Genomic DNA, 22,519 nt, shown 5'->3' on the forward strand with positions numbered 1-22,519 from the left:
AAGGGAAGACTGTGGTCTCTGGTTGGCACATAATCTTAAACTCAAAGTTCCCATGTTTTCAAGAGATACTATAATTAACAGTATCAGCTTTATTTAAAAAAAAAAAAAAGTATTTTACAGGGTTTTGTAAAATCCCACAAAAAAATCATAATTTATGCTATTAAAGAATTAACAATGTTTACTATATATACTCACTTGAGGAACGTTGCTATCAACCCACTTGGAATTCGGTAAAATATCATCCCACAGAATCAGGCATCGAGCAAGTGTCTTAAAAATGTAACAGAGATAAAATCAATCAGAGCACACAAAGTTCAAAGATTTTACAACAATGATCATATTAAATAATGTAAAAATCAGTTCCCAACTGATGGCAACTCTGAAAAATACGGTACATAATATCAACCTAAGCTAAACTCATTAAAATAAACTGAAGATGTAGATTTTAACACACAAAAAAAAACCTAAAATTGAGTTAACTGCTACCAAAGTTTAAAGGACTTTTAAAAACTTGCTTCATGAAAGAAAAATCACAAAGAAAAGAATCTTAGCACGGTTTATATAACTTAAAAGCTTTCATATACAAGTTTAAACATTAAAGAATAAAGGGAAAAATGTAGGCAATTATGTCAAGTAGTTACTGTCATTAATTATACCCTTAATAGTAATGCTACATCCTTAATAATGAAAGAATGTAAAATAAAGCAGCCCTGGGCCACTTACTGCTTGCTGAATAATGTAATGTAAGAAAGCTGAAATGTCAACTCCTCGTATTATATAGCAACATGGTTACGTTTCCTGGCATTCCTACAAATTACATTTGGGAAATTTCAAAAGAATACTACCAATTACATCTAGATGATGGATTAATAGTAAAAGGCTCCCTTGTAGAAACATTTATATTCACAAGCTAAACTTGAAAAACACAGACTCCTCATGTTAGCAGAAATAAAAAATGACAAAGTACCATACCCTAAGCAAGAGAAATTCTGGTTTCACAAAGTCCAGCAAATACATGGTGTCAGGAGCACGAAGCCAATCTGCAATAGATCTGTTGGTGGAGGGTATTAGTAGGCATTATTGCTCAACTAGAGAACAAAATAATCAGGAATCCCAAGACAGGTTTCAAAACACTTTTCCCCACTCCATCCACTACCCTATTTGCTTTTCATAGTACTTTATACCCTCTAATACAGTATTTGTTATGTATGAATGGCTGTCCTACAACGACATGTGCTTTATAGGAACAGATATTTTTAGTTTTGTTTTGTTCACTGAAATATCTCCATTACCAAGAAAGCACTAACATACATATTCATCAAAATAGATGAATAAATACCTATTTTTAACTATTTTGTTAATTTTGCATATATTCACTTTTCACAAAACTGAAAAAAATCTTGAATCTTAGAATATTTTTTAGCTTAGAAGACTTAAAATTTAAAACTGGTTTAATGTCTCCTACCCAACATACTCTTGTATGTAAAATGTAAAAGAATGAATGCCAAAAGTCTACTTTCAAGTATCCAGCACTCATTATTGGGAGTTGGGAAGGAAGATGGTGTGATTATTAGGGAAGTTCTTGAACTAAGCAGAAATCGTTTTTATAAATGGTAACCAAGAATAGAATAATGCTAAATGATTCTGGCTTAACCAGTCCTCAAATAACATGCACAATTAATGAAAAGGAATTTGGGCATTTTTTGATTGTCAGTGACATCAACTATAAAATAAAAATTGGCTATTGTCAAATATTAAAACAGCAAAATACACTATTTCTAGATAAAAATCTGTATAACTTGTAGTACTGGAGAGAATCAAAATCAGGTTAATCCAGTACAAGGAAAATAAACACATTAAAATAATTTAGTTTTACTACTGAGGTCAGAAAGGAAGTCACACTATCATGGCAAAGGGTGAAGCGGGGGGATGTGATACCTGTTATTGGTTTTTAAGTAGATCATAGCCAAAGCTAGAGTGGCACCTGGACAAGTTACATCCACATTTATAGTATCTCCTTCCTATCAAAAAAAAAAAAAAATGTTTATTTATGTAAAAGAGTTCTGAATTATTATAAGTTCTTCTGAATACTAGCCTATGCTTAAAATTAACAGATTTACAAATGTTGGTAAGAAAATAACTATTTTCAAATTAACTTCTTAGCTTCCAGAATTTTGATCTGTTGCTTTATTTTGGACTTACTTTGATTTGATAACTTGGAGATTTATGCTTCTCCCTGTGCATTCCTGCTTGAAAGCGCCTATGACCTCCAACCATGTACTGATAAAGCTGCTCAGGCACATTGAGATCAGACATACCTATCAAATTACTGCCATGCTGGAAAATGAAATAACAAACATATGAAAGGAAATCTTATGGAGTAAGATTCATAACACATACCCATGACAAATACAAGAATGAACTAACTTCAGACAAGATATGTTGCGTTTTTTATATTTTTAATTAAAATAACTATTTATATATATATTTATAAAATATATTTATTTTATTTAATAAATATATTTTATATTTTATTAAATATATTTAATATATATTAATTTTATTTAATAAAATATATTTTATATTTTTAATTAAAATAACTATTATCCATAACTTAATATTCAAACAAGCTCTTAATTATTCACATTAAGAATTACAATACTTAGGGGTGCCTGGGTGGCTCAATAGGTTGAGCATCTGACTCTTGATTTTGGCTCAGGTCACGATCTCTGGGTTGTGAGATTAAGCCCCATGTTGGGCTCTGTGCTCAGCAGGGAGTCTGTTGGAGATTCTCTCTCTCCTTCTACCTCTGTCCCTCCCCCTGAGCGTGCTAGCACGCATGTTTTCTCTCCCTCTAAAATAAGAAATAAATAAATCTTAAAAAAAAAAAAAAAAAGAATTACAATACTTATATGTTCAGTTAATACTTTCATTTCACAAAACTAAAGCTTCAAAATACAGTTAATTATACTAACAATACGGGCGCCTGGGTGGCACAGCGGTTAAGCGTCTGCCTTCAGCTCAGGGCGTGACCCCGGCGTTATGGGATCGAGCCCCACATCAGGCTCCTCTGCTATGAGCCTGCTTCTTCCTCTCCCACTCTCCCTGCTTGTGTTCCCCCTCTCGCTGGCTGTCTCTATCTCTGTCGAATAAATAAATAAAATCTTTAAAAAAAAAAAAAAAAAATTATACTAACAATAAAAGAAAATATTAGGTATGTAAATGAAACTTGACCTATGAACATCTGAGTCCTTTCACTATTGTACCTATGAACTATTTCAGCAACAATACCTATAATAATAAACTTATTGAACACTTACTCTGTTTCAGGTACTATTCAGTGTGTTTAAAACACGGACTAACTTACTTAATATGACAATTCTACCAAACAGCTACTATTTTACACATGAGGAAAGTGAGGCACACACAAATTGCAAGGTTACAAAGCTAGTAACTGGCAGGGCTGGATATAAACAATCCATGGAGTTGCTTAACCACTAGACAATACTGTAGTTAAAGGACATGACTCACTGGTCAGAACCAAATCAAAGTCCCAATTCCTAGTATGCTGCTTTTCCACTATAGCATCTGCTTCTTTAGTTCATGTGTCAAATGTGAAGAATCAAAAACCTAACACAGTGACCTTTCTTTATACAATTTAGTTTCAGTATAACATTGTACTGGTGGTTCTTAAGGAACCTACCTTCCAGGTGACACAGTCATTTGATTATTTCTGATAATTCTACACTATGTCTCATGGATGTGGTTAAAGATGGAACAAAATGATATCGCATTCTGTCACAAAGCAAATACTACAGCGACAACATTCTGAGATCCCAGTGAATGTCAGGATGCCAAAAGAAGGTCACAGTTTATCTCTAGCAACTACTGTAGACACTTATAGCTCCCCACCATACACAGTTTTCTTTTTTCTCTCTGAGGGGGCTATCACTTCATCTTAAGTCTTAAATTCTTTGAGATAGTTCATTCCTTAGGTTCATTCATGAACATTTACATCTAAGCCAGGGGGATAAAAACCTTACAGCCCCACTCTTCACTACAAATTCTCTCCATTTTCAAATGTAGCACTTTGAAAAATATCCAGAAAGAAAAAAAAGCTGAGAATCAGGTTAAGTCACAGTAAGGCAGAGTGATATTCAGAGTTAAGTGTCAAGATCATTTGTCTCAACATGCAGATGTCATAACTGAGGCATCTGAAGGCACAGGGAAAGCTTACCCCCAAACAAACCATGCCCAGGGCCAAGCCAGCAGCTAAAGAGTAAGACTCCCTGTCAGTGCAGTATTCCATTTCAGGACCAGGAGGCCGTCCTGTAAAATAGAAAATAACACAGTTCAAGCTGGCCTCCTGGCCTCTTAAAATTCTATCATAAGTTTTAGAATTAGCTTTCTAGTAAGCTGCATAAGAATCATTGATTCAATAAAACCCCACTTAGAAAGATATGACATTATCACAAATGGTATCCACAACTGCTGGTTTACTACAAAATAAAGCCCAAAATTGTTCTGTTAATGTACCAATTTGAAAGCAGTGACTTTTAGACACTATGAAACCTTAGATTTTATTAAGAAAAAAAAAATTATCAAGAAGTAGAAAAATTTTTTAAAGGAAGGGCACTCAAAAATGTTTTAATTTTTAATCTCTTGCATTTTGTTTTTGTTTTAGTATTTCCAATCCACTGTTCAAATACTAATAACGGACAGGAAGGACTCTCAGTTTTTAAGCTAAATATTGTTTTCAGACACTTAACTCATACTTTTAAAAAGCACCCCCTGATTCTAATTCTACCTTTCAGGGAAGCAAAATGTATTATACATGAAGACCCCTATGTCCAAAACAAATTTCACACTCCTGGGATTTTACCCACAGGGAAAATGTAATTTAAAAAAAAAAAAAAAGAAGTAACCAATATTACACAAAAGTAATGCTTATATATAATAGCAAAGAATGAGAAACAAACCAAAAAGTCCTGAAAATTAGAAAACACACGATTTTCATAACACCAATTCGATGAGCTATTATACAATGTGAAATTAATTTTTAAAAACATTTACGACAATGATATATGGAAAGGGCAATATAAAAATAGTATATACATTCCGACTGTAATTATGTAAAAGAGCATACTGCATGCGAATCTAGAGGAAATCCTCTATATACAACATGAAAGAGGTGTGCTATGATTCACCTCGCAGATGAACGAGCTTTAAAAGCCAATCTTGAGTATCTTCTGAATAAATGTTTCTCAGACCAACTTATGCTATTCCATATTTTGGTAACAGAAAAATTTCAGTTTTGTGAGTAATTTATTTCATCATTGTAGTAGATTAAATTGTTGGTGTCAATTTTTCACTGCCCTATACTGCTAGTATATATTCATCCATACTCTTGACAGAGCCTTATGGTGGACTTGAACACGTGACTAGCTTTGGCCTGGGATCTTAGCTGGCAGTGTATAAGCAAAGGCCTGAAATGTGCTTCCATTATTTGGTTCTCCCTCTTGACCTTATGTTATCACCATAAAACAAGCACACCCTCTAGCCTGGGCCCCAGAATAAGTCATCTGGAGCAAGAGCCAGAGCAGCACACCCACAGATCTACAGCCTGAAGCGGAGATGCCGGGCCAATTTTGTGGTTATTTGTTAGGTAGCATTACTGTGGCAATGGCTAACTAACAGAACCATTCCAGAGAAAAAAAAAAACCTTCAACAATATATCCTGAAATATACGTAGAAAAGATCCTGAATAGGATAGAACAAGACATGGAACTATGTATCTAAATTAGTGAACATACTAATAATGTCAATAGCATTTCCATTTGTCAGAAAAAGATAATACATAAGACACAAAAGGTTTAGACTCAATTAAAAACAGAGAAAATGCATTTCATTACCAACATACCTACCAGCACATAAAGGAAGAAAAGCAAGAGTCAATCGCTTCCATTCTCTTGAAAGTACTGTTGTCTAACAGAATGAACACTGTTTCTAGGGACCAAAGTAAACAAATTTGCATTTCAAGTGCAGATCACTGCTAGATATTGCCTAGTAAAGACAAAGCAGGATAAACAGCACTCTCACTTGTGATTAAGACCACAGGTTACCTCATTAAATAGGATCTCTGGAGCTCAACAACAGGCTGGCCAAATAAACATGCAGATTAATAACCTGCACACTAATATCAGCCTTGGAAAATATTACTTACACTATTTTTTTAATTAGCATCAGAACATTCCAACAAAAGCTACTATTTTTCCTTAATTTTTATAATTTTACTATCATTTTTAACTTTGGTTCCTCTGGAGAGGGCAATGTATGCTTATGAAGAAGACACATACCAATTTCAGCCAACAGGACTTCGGCGGTATGCCTGTGAGCTGTCCCTTGATATACGAGGCCAATGCCAACCACTGCAGCCACTTGGACATTGTGAGGAACATCAAGCTCTGTGGACGTTGGGGGTAAGAGGGCAGGAATGTGAATGCTAAGAAGCCGAGTAATTGACATATCCATGGTGCCTAGTTTAGCAGCAGAAACACCAAGGAGCAGTCCGATGCTTGTCATTTCATGACCCTAAGGTAGAAAGTAACATAAAATGTAAGTCAACACCAAAACAAATGTGCAGTCTTAAATAAAGTACTGCCTGCCAGTACTTTCAGTAAGTGCTTTTATTGACAGGCACAGTGAGAAACACCAAGAATACAACAGCAAACCAAATAGAGCTCTTACTCTCACGATGCTAGCGCCCTAAGGGGAAAAAGTGTTGAAGTAAAAATATACAAATAAATATATTATTAAAAAGCAGTATACTGAAGAAGTACAAAGTAATATGAAGTAGTATTTTTTCTAAAAGCCTAATTTCGATTAGGAGGAGCTGAAGAATTATTAGGAATCTCTAAAGAAGTAAAACTTACAATAGGACCTGAAGGATCAATACAAACTAATGAGGAAAAGTGGTAGAAAGGGAGGCACTCAGCTTTAGAAAGTAAGAGAAAATGAGGTCAAGTGAGAGAACAACAAGTAAATGGTTCTGATGTGATCCAGAAGTAAACCTTCAGAGTAATGGTCAAGTGACCACAGAGTGCCAAGACAGTTCAATGGGAACCAAATAGTCTTTTCAGAAAATGGTGCTGTGTTAATTGTAGACCACATGCAAAAGAATAAAGCTGGACTGCTTCCCTGTATCATTCACAAAAAGTAACTCTTAGTGGACCATAGAACTAAACATAAGAGCTAAAATTATAAAACTCCTGGAAGAAAACATAGGTGTAAATGGGTTAGGACCATGGGTTAGGCAATGGCATATGACACCAAAGCAGAGCAATTAGAGAAAAAAACAGACGAACTGGACATTAAAATTAAAAACTTTTGTGCTTCAAAGATACCATCAGAAAGTGAAAGACAACCCAAAGAATGGGAGAAATTTTTGCAAATCATTTATCTGTTAAGGGACTTAGTATCCAGAATACATAAAAAATACAATTCAGTAAGATAACCCAATTTTAAAATAAACAAAGGATGTGAATACACATTTCTCCAAAGAAGACTTACAAATGGCCTATAAGCACATGAAAGATGCTCAACATCATTATCCATACGGGAAATGCAAACCAAAACAATGATATATTACTTTACATCTACTAGGATGACTATAATTAAAAAGACAAATGTTGGCAAGAATGTGGAGAAACTAGAATTCTTATGTATTGCTGGTGGGATTATAAAAAGGTTACAGCCACTCTAGAAACAGTTTGGTAGTTCCTCAGAAATTTAAACAAAGAGTTACCATATGACCCAGCAATTCTACTCCTAGGAATATACCCAAGAGAAATGAGAACATACGTCCACACAAAAACATGTACATGTTGATAACATTATTCGTAACAGTTAAAAAGTAGAAATAACCCAACTATCCACCAACTGATGAATGGATAAACACAGCCTCTCCACACAATGGAATATCTATTTAGCAATAAAAAGGCACGAAGTGCTGATACATGATACAACATGAACAAACCGTGAAAACATTACAAGAGAAAGAAGCCAGTCATAAAAGACCACCTACTGTAGGATTCCATTTATATGAAAGGCCCAGAATCAGCAAATCTGGAGACAGAAAGTAGACCCGTGGTAGCCAGGGGCTAGAAGGAAAGGGAATTGAGGGTGACCGCTGCTGCTACTGCTATGAGGGTCCTTTATGGACTGATGAAAATGTTCTAAAAGTAACAGCAGGAATGGATGCACAACTCTTTGTGAACATACTAAAAACCACTGCATTGTATAGTTTAAGTGGGTGAATTTTTACAGCATATAAGTGGAAGAATTTATGCCATGAGACAAGGCAAGAAACAACAATTGTTGGAGAGGATGTGGAGAAAGGGGATCCCTACTACATTGTTGGTGGGAATGCAAGTTGGTACAGCCACTCTGGAAAACAGTGTGGAGGTCCCTTAAAAAGTTAAAAATTGAGGGGCGCCTGGGTGGCACAGCGGTTAAGCGTCTGCCTTCGGCTCAGGGCGTGATCCCAGCGTTATGGGATCGAGCCCCACATCAGGCTCCTCTGCTATGAGCCTGCTTCTTCCTCTCCCACTCCCCCTGCTTGTGTTCCCTCTCTCGCTGGCTGACTCTGAAGAGAAGGGCCATATGCACCCCAATGTTCATAGCAGCAATGTCCACAATAGCTAAATCGTGGAAGGAGCCGAGATGCCCTTCAACAGATGACTGGATTAAGAAGTTGTGGTCCATATATACAATGGAATATTACTCAGCTATCAGAAAGAACGAGTTCTCAACATTTGCTGCAACATGGACGGCACTGGAGGAGATAATGCTAAGTGAAATAAGTCAAGCAGAGAAAGACAACTATCATATGATTTCTCTCATCTATGGTACATAAGAACTAGGATGATTGGTAGGGGAAGAAAGGGATAAAGAAAGGGGGGTAATCAGAAGGGGGAATGAAACATGAGAGACTATGGACTATGAGAAACAAACTGAGGGCCTCAGAGAGGAAGGGGGTGGGGGAATGGGATAGGCTGGTGATGGGTAGTAAGGAGGGCACGTATTGCATGGTGCACTGGGTGTTATACACAACTAATGAATCATTGAGCCTTACATCAGAAACCGGGGATGTACTGTATGGTGACTAACATAATATAATAAAAAATCATTTAAAAAAAAAAAAAAAAGAATTTATGCCAAGAGAAAGAGTTTGGTTTGCCAAACTCTGAAGTGAAAGAATTTGGTTTGCCAAGGAGCTAAAATGGCCAGTCCCTATGGCTGGAGTGTGGAGAGCAAGAGGATGAGTGGTACAAAGTAAGGCTGGACAAGTGAGTGGGATCACATAGGCTCCCAGAATGTGTATCAAGAGCAATGAAAGATCTTTAAACAGTTTTGACCAGGAAAACGATATATGCTAATTTACACTCTGCCTGCTATGGGAAGAATGGATTGAGAGGTACAAGAATGAAGAAGGAAGAGCAAATAGAACAATCAGGAGCTACTGCAGTGGCCTGGATGAGGCACACTGCAGGAGCTGGGAGTCTCACCTTGGTCAAGTAGTCATGGATATTGAGAGTGGCCAGCTTGGTAAGGTGCCCATTCAGACCCAGGGCCATGAGAAAGCCAGCATATTCATTGGCTAACTCGGCATGCTTGGGCTTATTGTAAACAATCCAAGCTGAGTCGATCTGGGAGGCAGGGGCTATCTTCAGGCCAGCAGCCACACCATTGTGGAAGCTAGCCCAGCTTGTCATGTTGGGAGGCACATCGATGTTCCCACTGTTAAGGTCTACTGTTGTGTTCCGAGGAGGGGCCCGTCCTAATCAGGTAAACGAATTTAAAATTGAGAGAATAATTCATAAACCAAAAATTGCTCAATTTAGATTTTTGAGAACACGGATTACCTTTTCTACATTCAAAACCCTTAACCCCATTAATACCTGGAATGACATTAGGTTATTATGAGTACTTAAACTTTAACATGTACGTCAAATTTGATGCAAGGTGGAAAAACCCTCTTTAAAGTAATTCATCATCTGAAACTGGACCACTTTCTTAGACCATATACAAAAATAAACTCCAAATGGATTAAAGACCTACATGTGAGAACTGAAACCAAAAAACTCCTAGAAGAGAACATAGGCAGTAATTTCTTCAACGTAGGCCAAAGCAGCATTTTTCTAGATATGTCTCCTTAAGCAAGGGAAACAAAAGCAAAAATAGGGGCGCCTGGGTAGTGCAGTCGTTAAGCGTCTGCCTTCGGCTCAGGGCGTGATCCTGGCGTTCCGGGATCGAGTCCCACATCGGGCTCCTCCGCTGGGAGCCTGCTTCTTCTTCTCCCACTCCCCTGCTGTGTTCCCTCTCTCGCTGGCTGTCCTTCTGTCACATAAATAAATAAAATCTTTAAAAAAAAAAAAAAAGCAAAAATAAACTAGTGGGACTACATCCAAATAAAATGTTTTTGCACAACAAAGGAAACCATCAACAAAACAAAAAGGAAACCTGAATGGGAGAAAACATGTGAAAATCATATATCTGATAAGGGGTTAATATCCAAAATATATAAAGAACTTAAACAACTCAACATCGAAAAAAAAAAATCTAATTAAAAATGGGCAGAGGACCTGAACAGACATTTTTCCAAAGACCTACAGATGGCTAACAGATATGAGAAGATGCTCAACATCACTCATCATCAGGGAAATGCAAATCAAAACCACAATGAAATATCACACCTGTCAGAATGGCTAGAATCAAAAACAAAAGAATTAACTAATGTTAGTGAGGGTGTGAAAAAAAAAAGGAACCCTCACACACTACTGGTGAGAATGTAAGTTGGTACAGCCACTGTAGAAAACAGTATTTTGAGGTTCCTCAAAAATTTAAAAACAGAAATACCATCTGATCCAATAATTCCACTACTGGGTATTTACCCCCCAAAACAAAAGCATTAATTTGAAAAGATACATTCACTCTATGCTTATTATAGCATTATTTACAATAGCCACGATACAAAAGCAGCCCAAACATCCATCAACAGATGAATGAATAAAGAAGACGTAGAGTGTACACACACACACACACACACACAGGACTATTACTCAGCCATTAAAAGTGATGACATCCTGCCTTTTGCAACATTGGATGAACCTAGAGGATACTATGCTAAGTGAAGTAACTCAGACGGAGAAAGAAAAATACCATATGATCTCACTTACATGTGGAATCTAAAAAACAAAAGAAATGAGTAAACAGAGCAGAATCAAGCCTATAAATATGAGAATAAACTGATGATCACCGGAGAGGAGGACAGTAGGGTGACAGGCAAAATGAGTGAAGGACAGTAGGAGATACAGGCTTCCAGTTATGGAACAAATAAGTCATGGAAATAAAAGATACAGCATTGGGAATATAGTCAATGGTATTATAAAAACACTGCATGATGACAGATGGTAGCTACACTTGTGGTGAGCATAACATACAGTTACTAAATCACAATGCTGTATACCTGAAAATAATCTACCATTGTATGCCGACTATACTCAAAAAAATAACTCATTATCCTTTTTGCTAAAATACATGGGGCTATGATAACTGATACCAATTTAAATTTATACAGATCTGATTAGGATACCCACTACTTCAAAAACTGTCAAACAGAAGTAAGCTAATTAAAAAATAAAACGAAGACTAACATCACAAACTATACGAATAATAAATTTCAACCTGTGATTGATGACACTGATGTTAATTTCAAATATGCCATCCTATATTTTTCCCTGAACATTAAAGAAAATATATTGTAAAAAGAGACAAGGACTTTTATAAATTTGCTCTCTTACTATATATGTTTGTCTCTCTATATAAGTATCTAATTATAGGCCATTGTTAAAAATGCCGAATTACATTCAGATAGTACTATAAAAAGCAGCATTTTATTTACCTGAGTTACCCAGTGAACCATACAGTATTTGCTTAATTAAATTTTATGGTCAACTTATGTAAGAGCACTGTAAATTAAATGTTCATGAAGCTACGCTCTCTCTGAATTCCTTTCCTTGAGTTCTCTTGGTTCTCTTTTGGATCTCCACTGTGTAGTCAAATCCTGAATTCTTTTTATATCTTTAATGTTCTGTACTAATTAGGCCACGTCATGGATGAATATTCAAAATAAGTATTCTAAATACCACACAAAATTATATAGCTCACTACAAGTTTGAAAATATGGTTTTAAAGGAATTCTGAAGTTATGTAAAATAAATTTCAGATAGATGCACAATGTCTTAATTGGAGTGTGTATACTCACACATACCCACAAAGTAAAATACATTTGTTTTTGCCATTTGCTTTGTGTACCTAAGAGCTAACTCAATACTGGTGTATGACAGTGCCACTGGGTGACAAGTTCATGAGGTATACTTTTACCTTCTCAAAAGGCAGAGAGATTAAAAATGAAAAAACAAATGAACTTTCTAAAACAATTCATCATATTTACACTACAAGAGAAAATGACAGGCAAAGGGTAAAGCAAATTTTTTTCAGTAAGAATAACAACATACAAAAGTACTTATACCAGTGTGAGTTAAGGAGTTATTTTAAGAAAGTAACAGTGTGAGTTAAGAAGCTATTTTAAGAAAGTATCTTTTCCTAAATTAATTATTAAAATAAGATAATAATTTCGGGGGGGCTTACCAGAATGGCTAAAAGAATAAAAGTTTGGACTAATGTCAAAAACACATTCTGAATATGCAAATTTAACTGAATGTAATCAGAAAAAAAAAAAGATGATTCATGTATTTATTTTTTTAACACCCACCCAAGCATCACTGCCCAGATTTAAAACATTTTAACATTTGCCAGTTTACATGAGAGTCTTTTCTTTTTAACTCAAATTCTTTATATGAAAACTTCAAACAGTTGGAAGACTAACAGAATGAACACCTATATGCCCCGCACTCCAGGAAGATTTAGTAATTATTCAGATTTTGCCATACTGCTCCATCTCTAAGAGAACAATTCAAATATCGAAGGTAACTCTGCTTGCTATGTCTCTAAGTAAGATTAGGGCTCCAGAATAGGTATAATATTGGAGATGAAAATGTGTTCTTCATTCAGCTGATCTCATCTTCCATATGTTACTCAAAATAAAAGCTCTCCAAGTATCTGAATGGGACCTGGATTTTTTTAAATTATGCAACTTAAAACACTGTAGAATTATATTGGTATATATTATTATACATTTATCATACTGTGTGTATGATAAATACATTTCGTACAGGTCTCATAAAACCACACATACTATACTTCAGGAATTTTCAATGATAATTTCAAATGTATACAACTGTCACCTTTAGAACATATTCAAACCAGTATCAGGTGAATATGTACTATAAAACCCACTGTAATCAAAAATATTAGGAAACGAACACACAAATATCTTGCGGAAATAAAAATTCACAAAACCAATCTGAAAGGTAATTCGACAATACGTTACATCGAAGCCTTGCTGTCCTGGGAGTTCTACTTCTAAAGCAATTAGCATAAATAAATGACTATATCCTGACAGCATGTTTATAATAGCAAAAAAATGATAATTTCCAACAAAATCAGGTTGTTTACATAAACTATATTCCATCAATAAACTACTCTGGAGCAAATAAAAATGAAGTTGTTGATTAAAAATGTCTGTTTATAGCGGTTAAGCGTCTGCCTTCGGCTCAGGGCGTGATCCCGGCGTGATGGGATCGAGCCCCACATCAGGCTCCTCCACTATGAGCCTGCTTCTTCCTCTCCCACTCCCCCTGCTTGTGTTCCCTCTCTCGCTGGCTATCTCTATCTCTGTCGAATAAATAAATAAAATAAAATCTTTAAAAAAAAAAAAATGTCTGTATATAATACTCACCTACCTACATATGTGCATAACATAATTGTATACCTATGTATGCTAGATATGGAAGGATGCTCACGCTATAGTAAATATGAAAACAATTTCTAAAACAGAGTTATGTTTTCTGATAATTAAAAATATATAAAATTATTAACCAGAAAAACAAAATTGGGAACCATGCATACCGAAATGTTAACACTCTAGCAAGTGGGACTACTATACTACATGTGAGGATTTTTTCTTTTTGCTTAGTATATTTTTGTGTTTTTGTACAAGGATCATATATTCATAATAAGATAACAAACATTAAGATACAATGTTTTTACATATTATACTTTAAGATTATTTAAAGTTCAGTAACCTCACCATCATCAATAGTATCTTCCTAAACTTTCCCAAGTACCTTTTTATATCATGAAACGGTCTCATTAAGAGCAAAATTTAGTAATGGGCTGCATGCTAATCCCACAATGTTTAGTAAGATTTGCTATTTGAGCTCTGACAACCACTTGAGTGGTTGATATTTGAAATCAGTGGGGATAGAAAGAGCATTTCTTTAGTTTTAACTAAAAAAATCCAATAACTCCACTAAAAACATACTTAATCATTTTCCTTCCTCACTGAGCCCAGAATTTAACATACCAGTCAAATTCAATTTGGGAATAGGCAGTGGTTCCGTTGGAACAGGATGGTACGAAAACAAGGTAAACATTCCTCGTCCTACCGGAAGGGCCATAGTTCGTTGACACAACTGGAGCAATCTATAATTAAAATCAAAACCAACATGTGAAAAAATTTTAAGCAAAAAAAAGAAAACAAACAACTGGAATGTTATCTGTAGTTAGGCATTCCAAAAGAAAAACTGCTCTGTAAGAGGAAATCACATCAGGGTAAATCCACACAAAGATGTGGATGAGTCATCCAAATATGGTTATTCTCATTTTAATATTTTTGTTCCCCTTAGAAACTCTAAGGGAGAGATACATTTCTTTTGTTTCATGTTTGCTTTGAGTGAAAACCAGCTGGTCTATAAACCAAGCCAACTCTCCTTCAGCAACCAAAAAGAGAAACCCAAAATGCCATTCTGATGCTAACCTGCTCAAAGGAAAATATGTTTTGGGTTTCCTCATTTTGTTATTTTCAGTCTAGCTGCCCTCAGTACATCTGGGATCCTCCTCCCATCCTTTTTGCCAACACAGCCTCAGAAGTGCCACCTCTGCAGGCACCTGGGTGGCTCAGTCAGTTAAGCATCTGCCTTCAGCAGGCTCCTGGGATCAAGTCCTGCACTGGGCTCCCTGCTCAGCCGGAGTCTGCTTCTTCCTCTACCCCACCCCGCTGCTCATGATCTCTCTCTCTCACGCTTTCTAATAAATAAAATCTTCCAAAAAAAAAAAAAGTGCCACTTCTGTGGCCTGTACACAGAAAGGACAGAAAGTCCCTATAGTAGAGGTCAGTGGATTTTATGGTGTCTCCAGGAAAAAAAAGAATTAGTTTCACTTACATGACTGCTAAGACTTACAGGATTAATAGCACTATAAATAAGTTACATTCAGAGTTAAAATGGCTTCAGTGGGCTATATTTGGAAACTAATACACCACACTTAACTTGTTTCTATGTTAAATTACATTCCATATAGCCCCTTAAAGCAAAATCAAACAGAAATTGTGGAAGTAGGGGCATTTATAACCAGGAAACACTTAACAAAAGTTCTATCTTTTGCTGAGATATCTGTGTTAGGATACAGAAATACCCCATCAGAGGTTAACATTTTCTTTGCAGACAAAGTTATTCATAAGTATGTTTTTCTCCCTAACTGTACACACATACAGCTACTTTTCTAGTTTTTTTGGTGAGAAAAATCTGCTGTTTCAAGATTCTTTAGGAACAGTGCCCCATGTTAATTTAGAATCCAAAAAACTCAAGGCCATATCCCATAGAACTTTTTAGCAGAAACCTTAAACATAATCTGCAAAACTGTAATAATGAAAACAAAATACTATAATCCCTTCTATCTGAGATATAACTGATTATAAAGGTAAAAAAAAAAACTAGCCTCATAGAATCAATGAACTCAGTTAATAATCATGGCTAATTGCACTGAGCTTTACTACGTACTGGGTAGTGTTCTAAGCACTATATAGATATAACTCATTCTATACACAGGGCAACCCTGTGAGGTATGAATGCTACAATTATGCCTATTCTTATAGTTGAAACAACTGAGGCAGCAAGAAGTTAAGTAGTTCATCCAAAGACACCCAGCACATCCAGAGCCCACACCAGCCACTATGTTTTCACACAACTTCTCTGTCCCTCAGACTCCTCAGTTATAGGTGACTAATACCTAGGTACACATGGAGAGGACAATGAGAGGCAGATTAGGACTAACTCAGATCTTCAGCACCCTGTGGCTCGGTATAGGATGATCCTTCTCCATAAAGCAGGACCACCGTAAGCAATGCAAAAAGAACCAGAAAACAGTGGTGGAAAATGACAGGTGACAGACACAGCAGGTAACAGGACAGGAGAGAATTTTCAAATATAAGTTGAACTGTCCCAAGGCTCTGGAATATCACAGGATGGTTACTACTGAGCATTACAATTATCATGGGATATAATATATGTTAGAGAATGGCAGTAGAGAAGATTTATAAAGTATTACCTATCATATCAGAAAAAAAAATAGTGGTATAAATTTAAGCTACATTAAAACTTACATATATACATATACATATATATATATATATACATATACACACACACATATTTTTTTCCTCATCAAGATACAGAAAAAGGAGTTCAGAGTTTTGCTTTGTTTGTAAATTCTTACAGTAACTAAGCAAAATGGACTTTCTAAATAGCACACAGCTGTATTTCGAGAGGAGGAGGGTCACATGTCATCAGACACTCTTGTGTTATCAAATGACAAAATATTTTGAAAAAATGTATGGTTTACCGAGGATGGATAAAAACTTAAAATACATGGTACTTGTAACTCTGAAATGTCTTTTTAGGGTTTTCAGTGTTAAAAAACACTGACAACAGATAACAACATGCCTCCTTTACCTGTTTTCTTTTTCCTCAATGAACTCGTGATCACTGAGTTCTGGGTACTGTACTACATTGACACGGACGGGATGCGCACTTTGAAGAAGCCTTCGCACGTCCTGCACTCTTAAATCTTCACTCCATATTAACGACATAACCTCCTGATTCATGTCATTCATGCCATCATCTTCCTCCTCAGTTTCTGTTCCTGAAGGAACATCTGATGAGAGCACCTGAGTAACAGACTTGGTTGTAATAATAATTTAAAAACCAAACACCATGCACTTACTGAACACAAGGATATACAGGATAATGTACCGTGACTATCGTACAGAGAAAATACATATTCCAAAGCAAGGCTGGTTTGGGTTCCCAGTGTATACTAGGACTCTAATCTAGAAGTCTTTTTTAAAAGTACAATTTATTGCTCACTCGGGAAAACTGTTTATTGAGCCAAGGGAAAAACATTAAATTTAGGACAACAGTCAGGAAGCTGATTCCACCAAAGCATTCTAAATAAATTTTAAAAATCTAACTATATCCTAAATATCTTAAAAAGAAAACAAATTACTGCAAGTGGAATATGAAACCCACTCACTATTACTAAAGAACCCACACAAACATAAATATTATCTTCAATTAATATAAGCAGAAGAAAACAACTGGAAGGATATATACCAAGGGCTGGAGGAAGTTGAACATATTTTACTTTAGTACTTTAAATGGATCATTATTGGTTTTCACCTTTTTTTAAAATAAGAATGTCCTAAATAAAAATGTCTTAATCAGAAAGTGGCTGCAGCAAAACAAATGAAAAAGGTTAATCCCTTGATTATCATTCTGTCCCAGAAACTCAGCATGTGCTTTCATATGAGCCTTCCCGTCCAAATAATTCAATAGCATAAAATCTCATTTTCTCTGAAGAACTTTATACTCCTTTAACAAAAGACTAACTCCCAGTTAAAACGCTAAAGTTTTGCAACATTTAACATAGAAGCAACATTAGCCTAAAGAAATTATGGCAGATATGACTAACTGATCCCTCTTACTTAGTTCATAAATATTCATTATGGTTCCTATGGAATACCTAATCTTTTTTTTTTTTTAAGATTTTATCCATTTATTTATTTGAGAGAGAGAGAACATGAGAGGGGGGAGGGTCAGAGGGAGAAAGCAGACTTCCCGCTGAGCAGTGAGCCCAATGCGGACTCGATCCTGGGACTCCAGGATCATGATCTGAGCCAAAGGCAGTCGCTTAACCAATTGAGCCACCCAGGCGCCCTGGAATATCTAAGTTTAAAAGAAACTATTCTACTGGGAGACTTAGGTATAAAGTAAAGATCCAAATAGCTGATAAACTGAATTTCAATGAGTCATAAAAGGTAGCCTCAAATAATATAAAATGTAACCTCAGATAACTGAACTGAATTTAGATAGAATTACTTAAAATGACATCTAAATAGATGAAAGATTATTAATACCATTTGGTTTCAGTGATAATGATGTTAAACTGCTCTCACTCACAGTAACAAATGAGCTATAAAAGCTAAAACTTGGGGCGCCTGAGTGGCGCAGTCGTTAAGCGTCTGCCTTCGGCTCAGGGTGTGATCCCGGCGTTCTGGGATCGAGCCCCACATCAGGCTCCTCCGCTATGAGTCTGCTTCTTCCTCTCCCACTCCCCCTGCTTGTGTTCCCTCTCTCGCTGGCTGTCTCTGTCACATAAATAAATAAAATCTTTAAAAAAAAAAAAAAAGCTAAAACTTATCTTGGTAAAGGAAAGAATAATCATATTAGCAAAAAAAAAAAAAAGGGGGGGTTTCTGTTTAAAGTAGGACAAACACTAATTCAACTAAGAGCTATTATATGAGTGCAGATTATAAGAGAGATATGCTGGGCCAGCCTGCCAGAGATGGGATCCCATGGAAACTGCTTTTCTCATAGATCCAGTAGGCAACTCTGACGTTAGGAATTAAATTTTGATACAGACTCTGAAGCTCTGAAGAAGCATTAATAGCCTAAGACCTAATGTGGATTACAAATAGTTACAATACTTTGATTAATATGTGTTGGTTCAAAAGCTAATACAAGATGAGGCAAATTTGGGCTGTTCTCCTGGGGATATAAACAAAGTACAAACGGGGCTTCTAGGTGGCTCAGTTGGTTGGGCGTACAATTCTTGATTTCAGCTCAGGTCATGATCTCAGGGTCATGAGACTGAGCCCCGTGTCGGGCTTCATGCTGTGAAAAGCCTGCTTAGGATTCTCTCTCTCCCTCTCTTTCTGCCCCTTCACCCCACTCACTCTAAAAACAAAAACAAAACAAAAAACCCCAAAGTACGAGAGTCACCAAGAGTGGGAAAATCATCCCTGAATCTCTATGATCTTCAGGGTAATGTAGTGCTACCATTTATATCTTTTTAAGTTAAATAGAGTTCTAGAAAAAGTAGTTGAAATTCCATTTTTAAGTTTTAAAAGAGGCTGATTTTAAAAGAGATAATTGGAGAGTAATGATGTATTTCATTTTCTATTTGTAAGCTTCTCAGAACCCATTCTTTCTAAAAGCAGGAGACTGACAACAGAATTTCAGGAGGAATAACCTAAGACATCTTCTAAACAACTTTAGTGTCCCCCATCCCAGCTTCCAAAAAATCCTTTCCTGGAGCTTCAGTTTTATGTGATTAAACAGATATATTTACACCTATTTAAAAGGTTAAATTCAAGAAATTCAACATATCAAAAGAGTATGAAAGAGAAAATAGTTACATATTCAAATTGAGGATATATTTAATTACCAATATAGTACAAGTAGAGAAAGAGTCACGGTAGTGGATCTACTGACTCAGCACTTGTCCTGACTCAAAGGAAAGGTCTAGGCAAGAAAAAGCCTTCACAAAATGTTCCCATGTTCAATTTATAAATAAAATCTGCTCAGTTACAAACTTCATATGGCATACAATATAAAAGACAAACCGATATGTACACTTGTAGAAAGACTTAAAAGAAAAATGAAGAACATTTCTACTTTGAGACTAAATCTGAACTTCAAACTTTCTACGCTGATACTCACAGATTTCCCTTTGGGTAAGTTTCCTTCACAGGCCTGCTTGGAAAGATCCTGACGTCCGATCAGGAGACAGACAGCTTCTGGCCAGTCTGAAGCAGGCTGCTCGCGACAGTGGTAAATTGCATCTCTGATGGGAAGGGCAATTCCAAAGGGAAGAGTTTCCAAGTCTCTTAAAGTGAAACCTTGTGATGAAAGGAAGGGAGAAAATTTTTCATTTAGACCTGCCACTGTCCCAATTATCCTCTGACTCAAGTTAATCATCATCTATCCTGACAAAAAAGAAATCAATTTTATTCATCTTACTACCAGACTAGTGTCTTGACATCAAGGATTAGTATAAAAGTTCCCTTTAAAAGAACTAAAACCGGGACACCTGGGTGGCTCAGTCAGTTAAGCATCTGCCTTCAGCTCAGGTCCTGGGATGGAGCTCTGCATCAGGCTCAGCAGGGAGCCTGTTTTTCCCTCTCCCTCTCCCTGCTTCTGCTCTCTCACTCACTCTGTCAAATAAATAAATAAAATCTTTAAAAAATAATAATAAAAGAACTAAAAACCTTAAGAGAAAGAGAAACAACCCAATAGCAAAGAAAGGAAGGACGAAAAGACTTTCCCAAAGAGGAAACACAAATGGGCAATAAACATATGAAAAGTGATCAGGAAAGTTCATATTAAAATCACCAAAATTATAATTTCACACTCACTTGACAAATATTAAAGTAAATCAACAGCTAGTGTTGGCAACTATGCAGAGCAACAGTAATTCCCACCCACTGGTACAATCAATCACTTTGGAAAACACGTGGCAGGTACAGATAGGTCCACCTCTATGGTGCATTAACAGCCATACGGAAACTTGTACACAAGTACACCAGGACATAACTACTAAAATACCCAGTAGCAACACTATTCACTATGACAAAAAGAGGGAAGGGAAGAAACAGCCTAAGTGCTATCATCAATAGAATGGATAAATAAATGGTGCTGTAGTCAAACAACAGAGTATGTAGCAGTGAAAATGAATGACCTACTGCTATATGCGTCAACATGGATGCAGTGAAAAAAATAATTTATATCTACGTTCATTTATATGAAGTTCAAAGACATACAATACCAACCAATATACAAAGATGATAAAACTACGGAAAAAATGAGGTAGTACAAAATTTAGGTAGGGCCATGGTTACCAGGAGGGTGTGTGAGAGGAAGATTATCACGTGGAGCAGAGATGCAGGGCCTTCTAAAACACTAGCGATGTTCTATTTATAATGGTAGGTGACCAGTACACAACAATGTTCACATTATTATTCTCTGTACATTTTATACATTCTTTTGTATTTTACCACACTTCATATTTAAAATTTTTCAAATCCTCAGGTAAAATTTATTTTTCTTAGGATTTTCTAAATTTTATACTACAAATTATGTTATTTATTAATAATGAAAGTTAATTATTGAGGTAAAAATATTTCCTTATGAGAATAACACTTATAAAATATTATATAATATACAAATAGAACTAATTCACCTAATATTTTTCAGGACAGGTATCCTATCTATAGTTCTATAGGACAATTATTGTAATTTTCAAGGGAGCATATAAAAAAGAGCAAAAAAACTAAGACATTTAAAATACTCTTTAAGAATTTAGACATCCTGTAATATTCATTACATCACTACATTATAACATAGTCCATAACACTGCCATTTTTTTTAAAGATTTTATTTATTTATTTGACAGAGAGAGACAGCCAGTGAGAGAGGGAACACAAGCAGGGGGAGTGGGAGAGGAAGAAGCAGGCTCCTAGCGGAGGAGCCTGATGTGGGGCTCGATCCCAGAACGCTGGGATCATGCCCTGAGCCGAAGGCAGACGCCTAACGACTGCGCCACCCAGGCGCCCCAACACTGCCATTTTTTTATATCTTCGTATCCATAACTTAAAGGTTTTTTTCAGCTCTTCATTTTCAAAAAAAAATGTCTTTAGTATTTTACTCCGTTTAAAGCCTAAGAGCACTGGCTTTGGGAAAAGGGAATAGGGAACTCCTTTCTTCCCATCTCTTCCTCCCAACTGTATTCTCATCTTGGAGCCTCCATCACTAGCCTATATTCTTCAAAAGCATACCCTGAAATGTCTGTATAATTACTTTTAGATTTTACCAGAAATACTCCCTTCTGACATGTATTACAATGGCTTCAAGTGTGAACGTGTAATGACTAAGGTCCTCCATTTTGAGGCCAGTCTGCAGAGTCACAGCTTTGACTGGCCTAAGGTGAATAGTAAATAAACATTTCTTACCCACTGAGAGATAAAAAGCTTCCATATGCCATGGAAGCTGTGACAAGTTCAGGGAAGTGTGGCTTAATGGGCCACAATCTTGGTCTGCAGGACCCTTTCACAGAGTGAGAGCCCCTGTCCTGCCTCCTAGTTCTAGAACTGGGCCTACTGAGGAAGGTGGTGTCTGGGCGAAAGCAGGCACCAGCATCTCAAAGACATGTAAAAAGTAAC

General features: G+C 36.2%; 1 protein-coding gene across 1 annotated transcript in view; it reads right to left on the reverse strand.

The window, feature by feature from the left end:
* Nucleotides 1-22,519, reverse strand: part of ANAPC1 (anaphase promoting complex subunit 1) — a 94,584-nt gene that overhangs the window by 32,375 nt on the left and 39,690 nt on the right. Inside the window, exons 25-34 of the mRNA XM_040623197.1 lie at nucleotides 20,022-20,200; nucleotides 16,974-17,188; nucleotides 14,549-14,667; nucleotides 9,567-9,838; nucleotides 6,357-6,591; nucleotides 4,238-4,329; nucleotides 2,203-2,337; nucleotides 1,939-2,021; nucleotides 973-1,051; nucleotides 196-270 (exon numbers count right to left, since the gene is read on the reverse strand). Of these exons, the coding sequence (XP_040479131.1) occupies nucleotides 196-270; nucleotides 973-1,051; nucleotides 1,939-2,021; nucleotides 2,203-2,337; nucleotides 4,238-4,329; nucleotides 6,357-6,591; nucleotides 9,567-9,838; nucleotides 14,549-14,667; nucleotides 16,974-17,188; nucleotides 20,022-20,200 (1,484 nt within the window). The remainder of the gene's footprint in view (nucleotides 1-195; nucleotides 271-972; nucleotides 1,052-1,938; nucleotides 2,022-2,202; nucleotides 2,338-4,237; nucleotides 4,330-6,356; nucleotides 6,592-9,566; nucleotides 9,839-14,548; nucleotides 14,668-16,973; nucleotides 17,189-20,021; nucleotides 20,201-22,519) is intronic.

Source organism: Ursus maritimus, unplaced genomic scaffold, assembly GCF_017311325.1.
Source record: "Ursus maritimus isolate PB19 unplaced genomic scaffold, ASM1731132v1 scaffold_6, whole genome shotgun sequence".
In the NCBI taxonomy this organism is placed as follows: domain Eukaryota; kingdom Metazoa; phylum Chordata; class Mammalia; order Carnivora; family Ursidae; genus Ursus; species Ursus maritimus.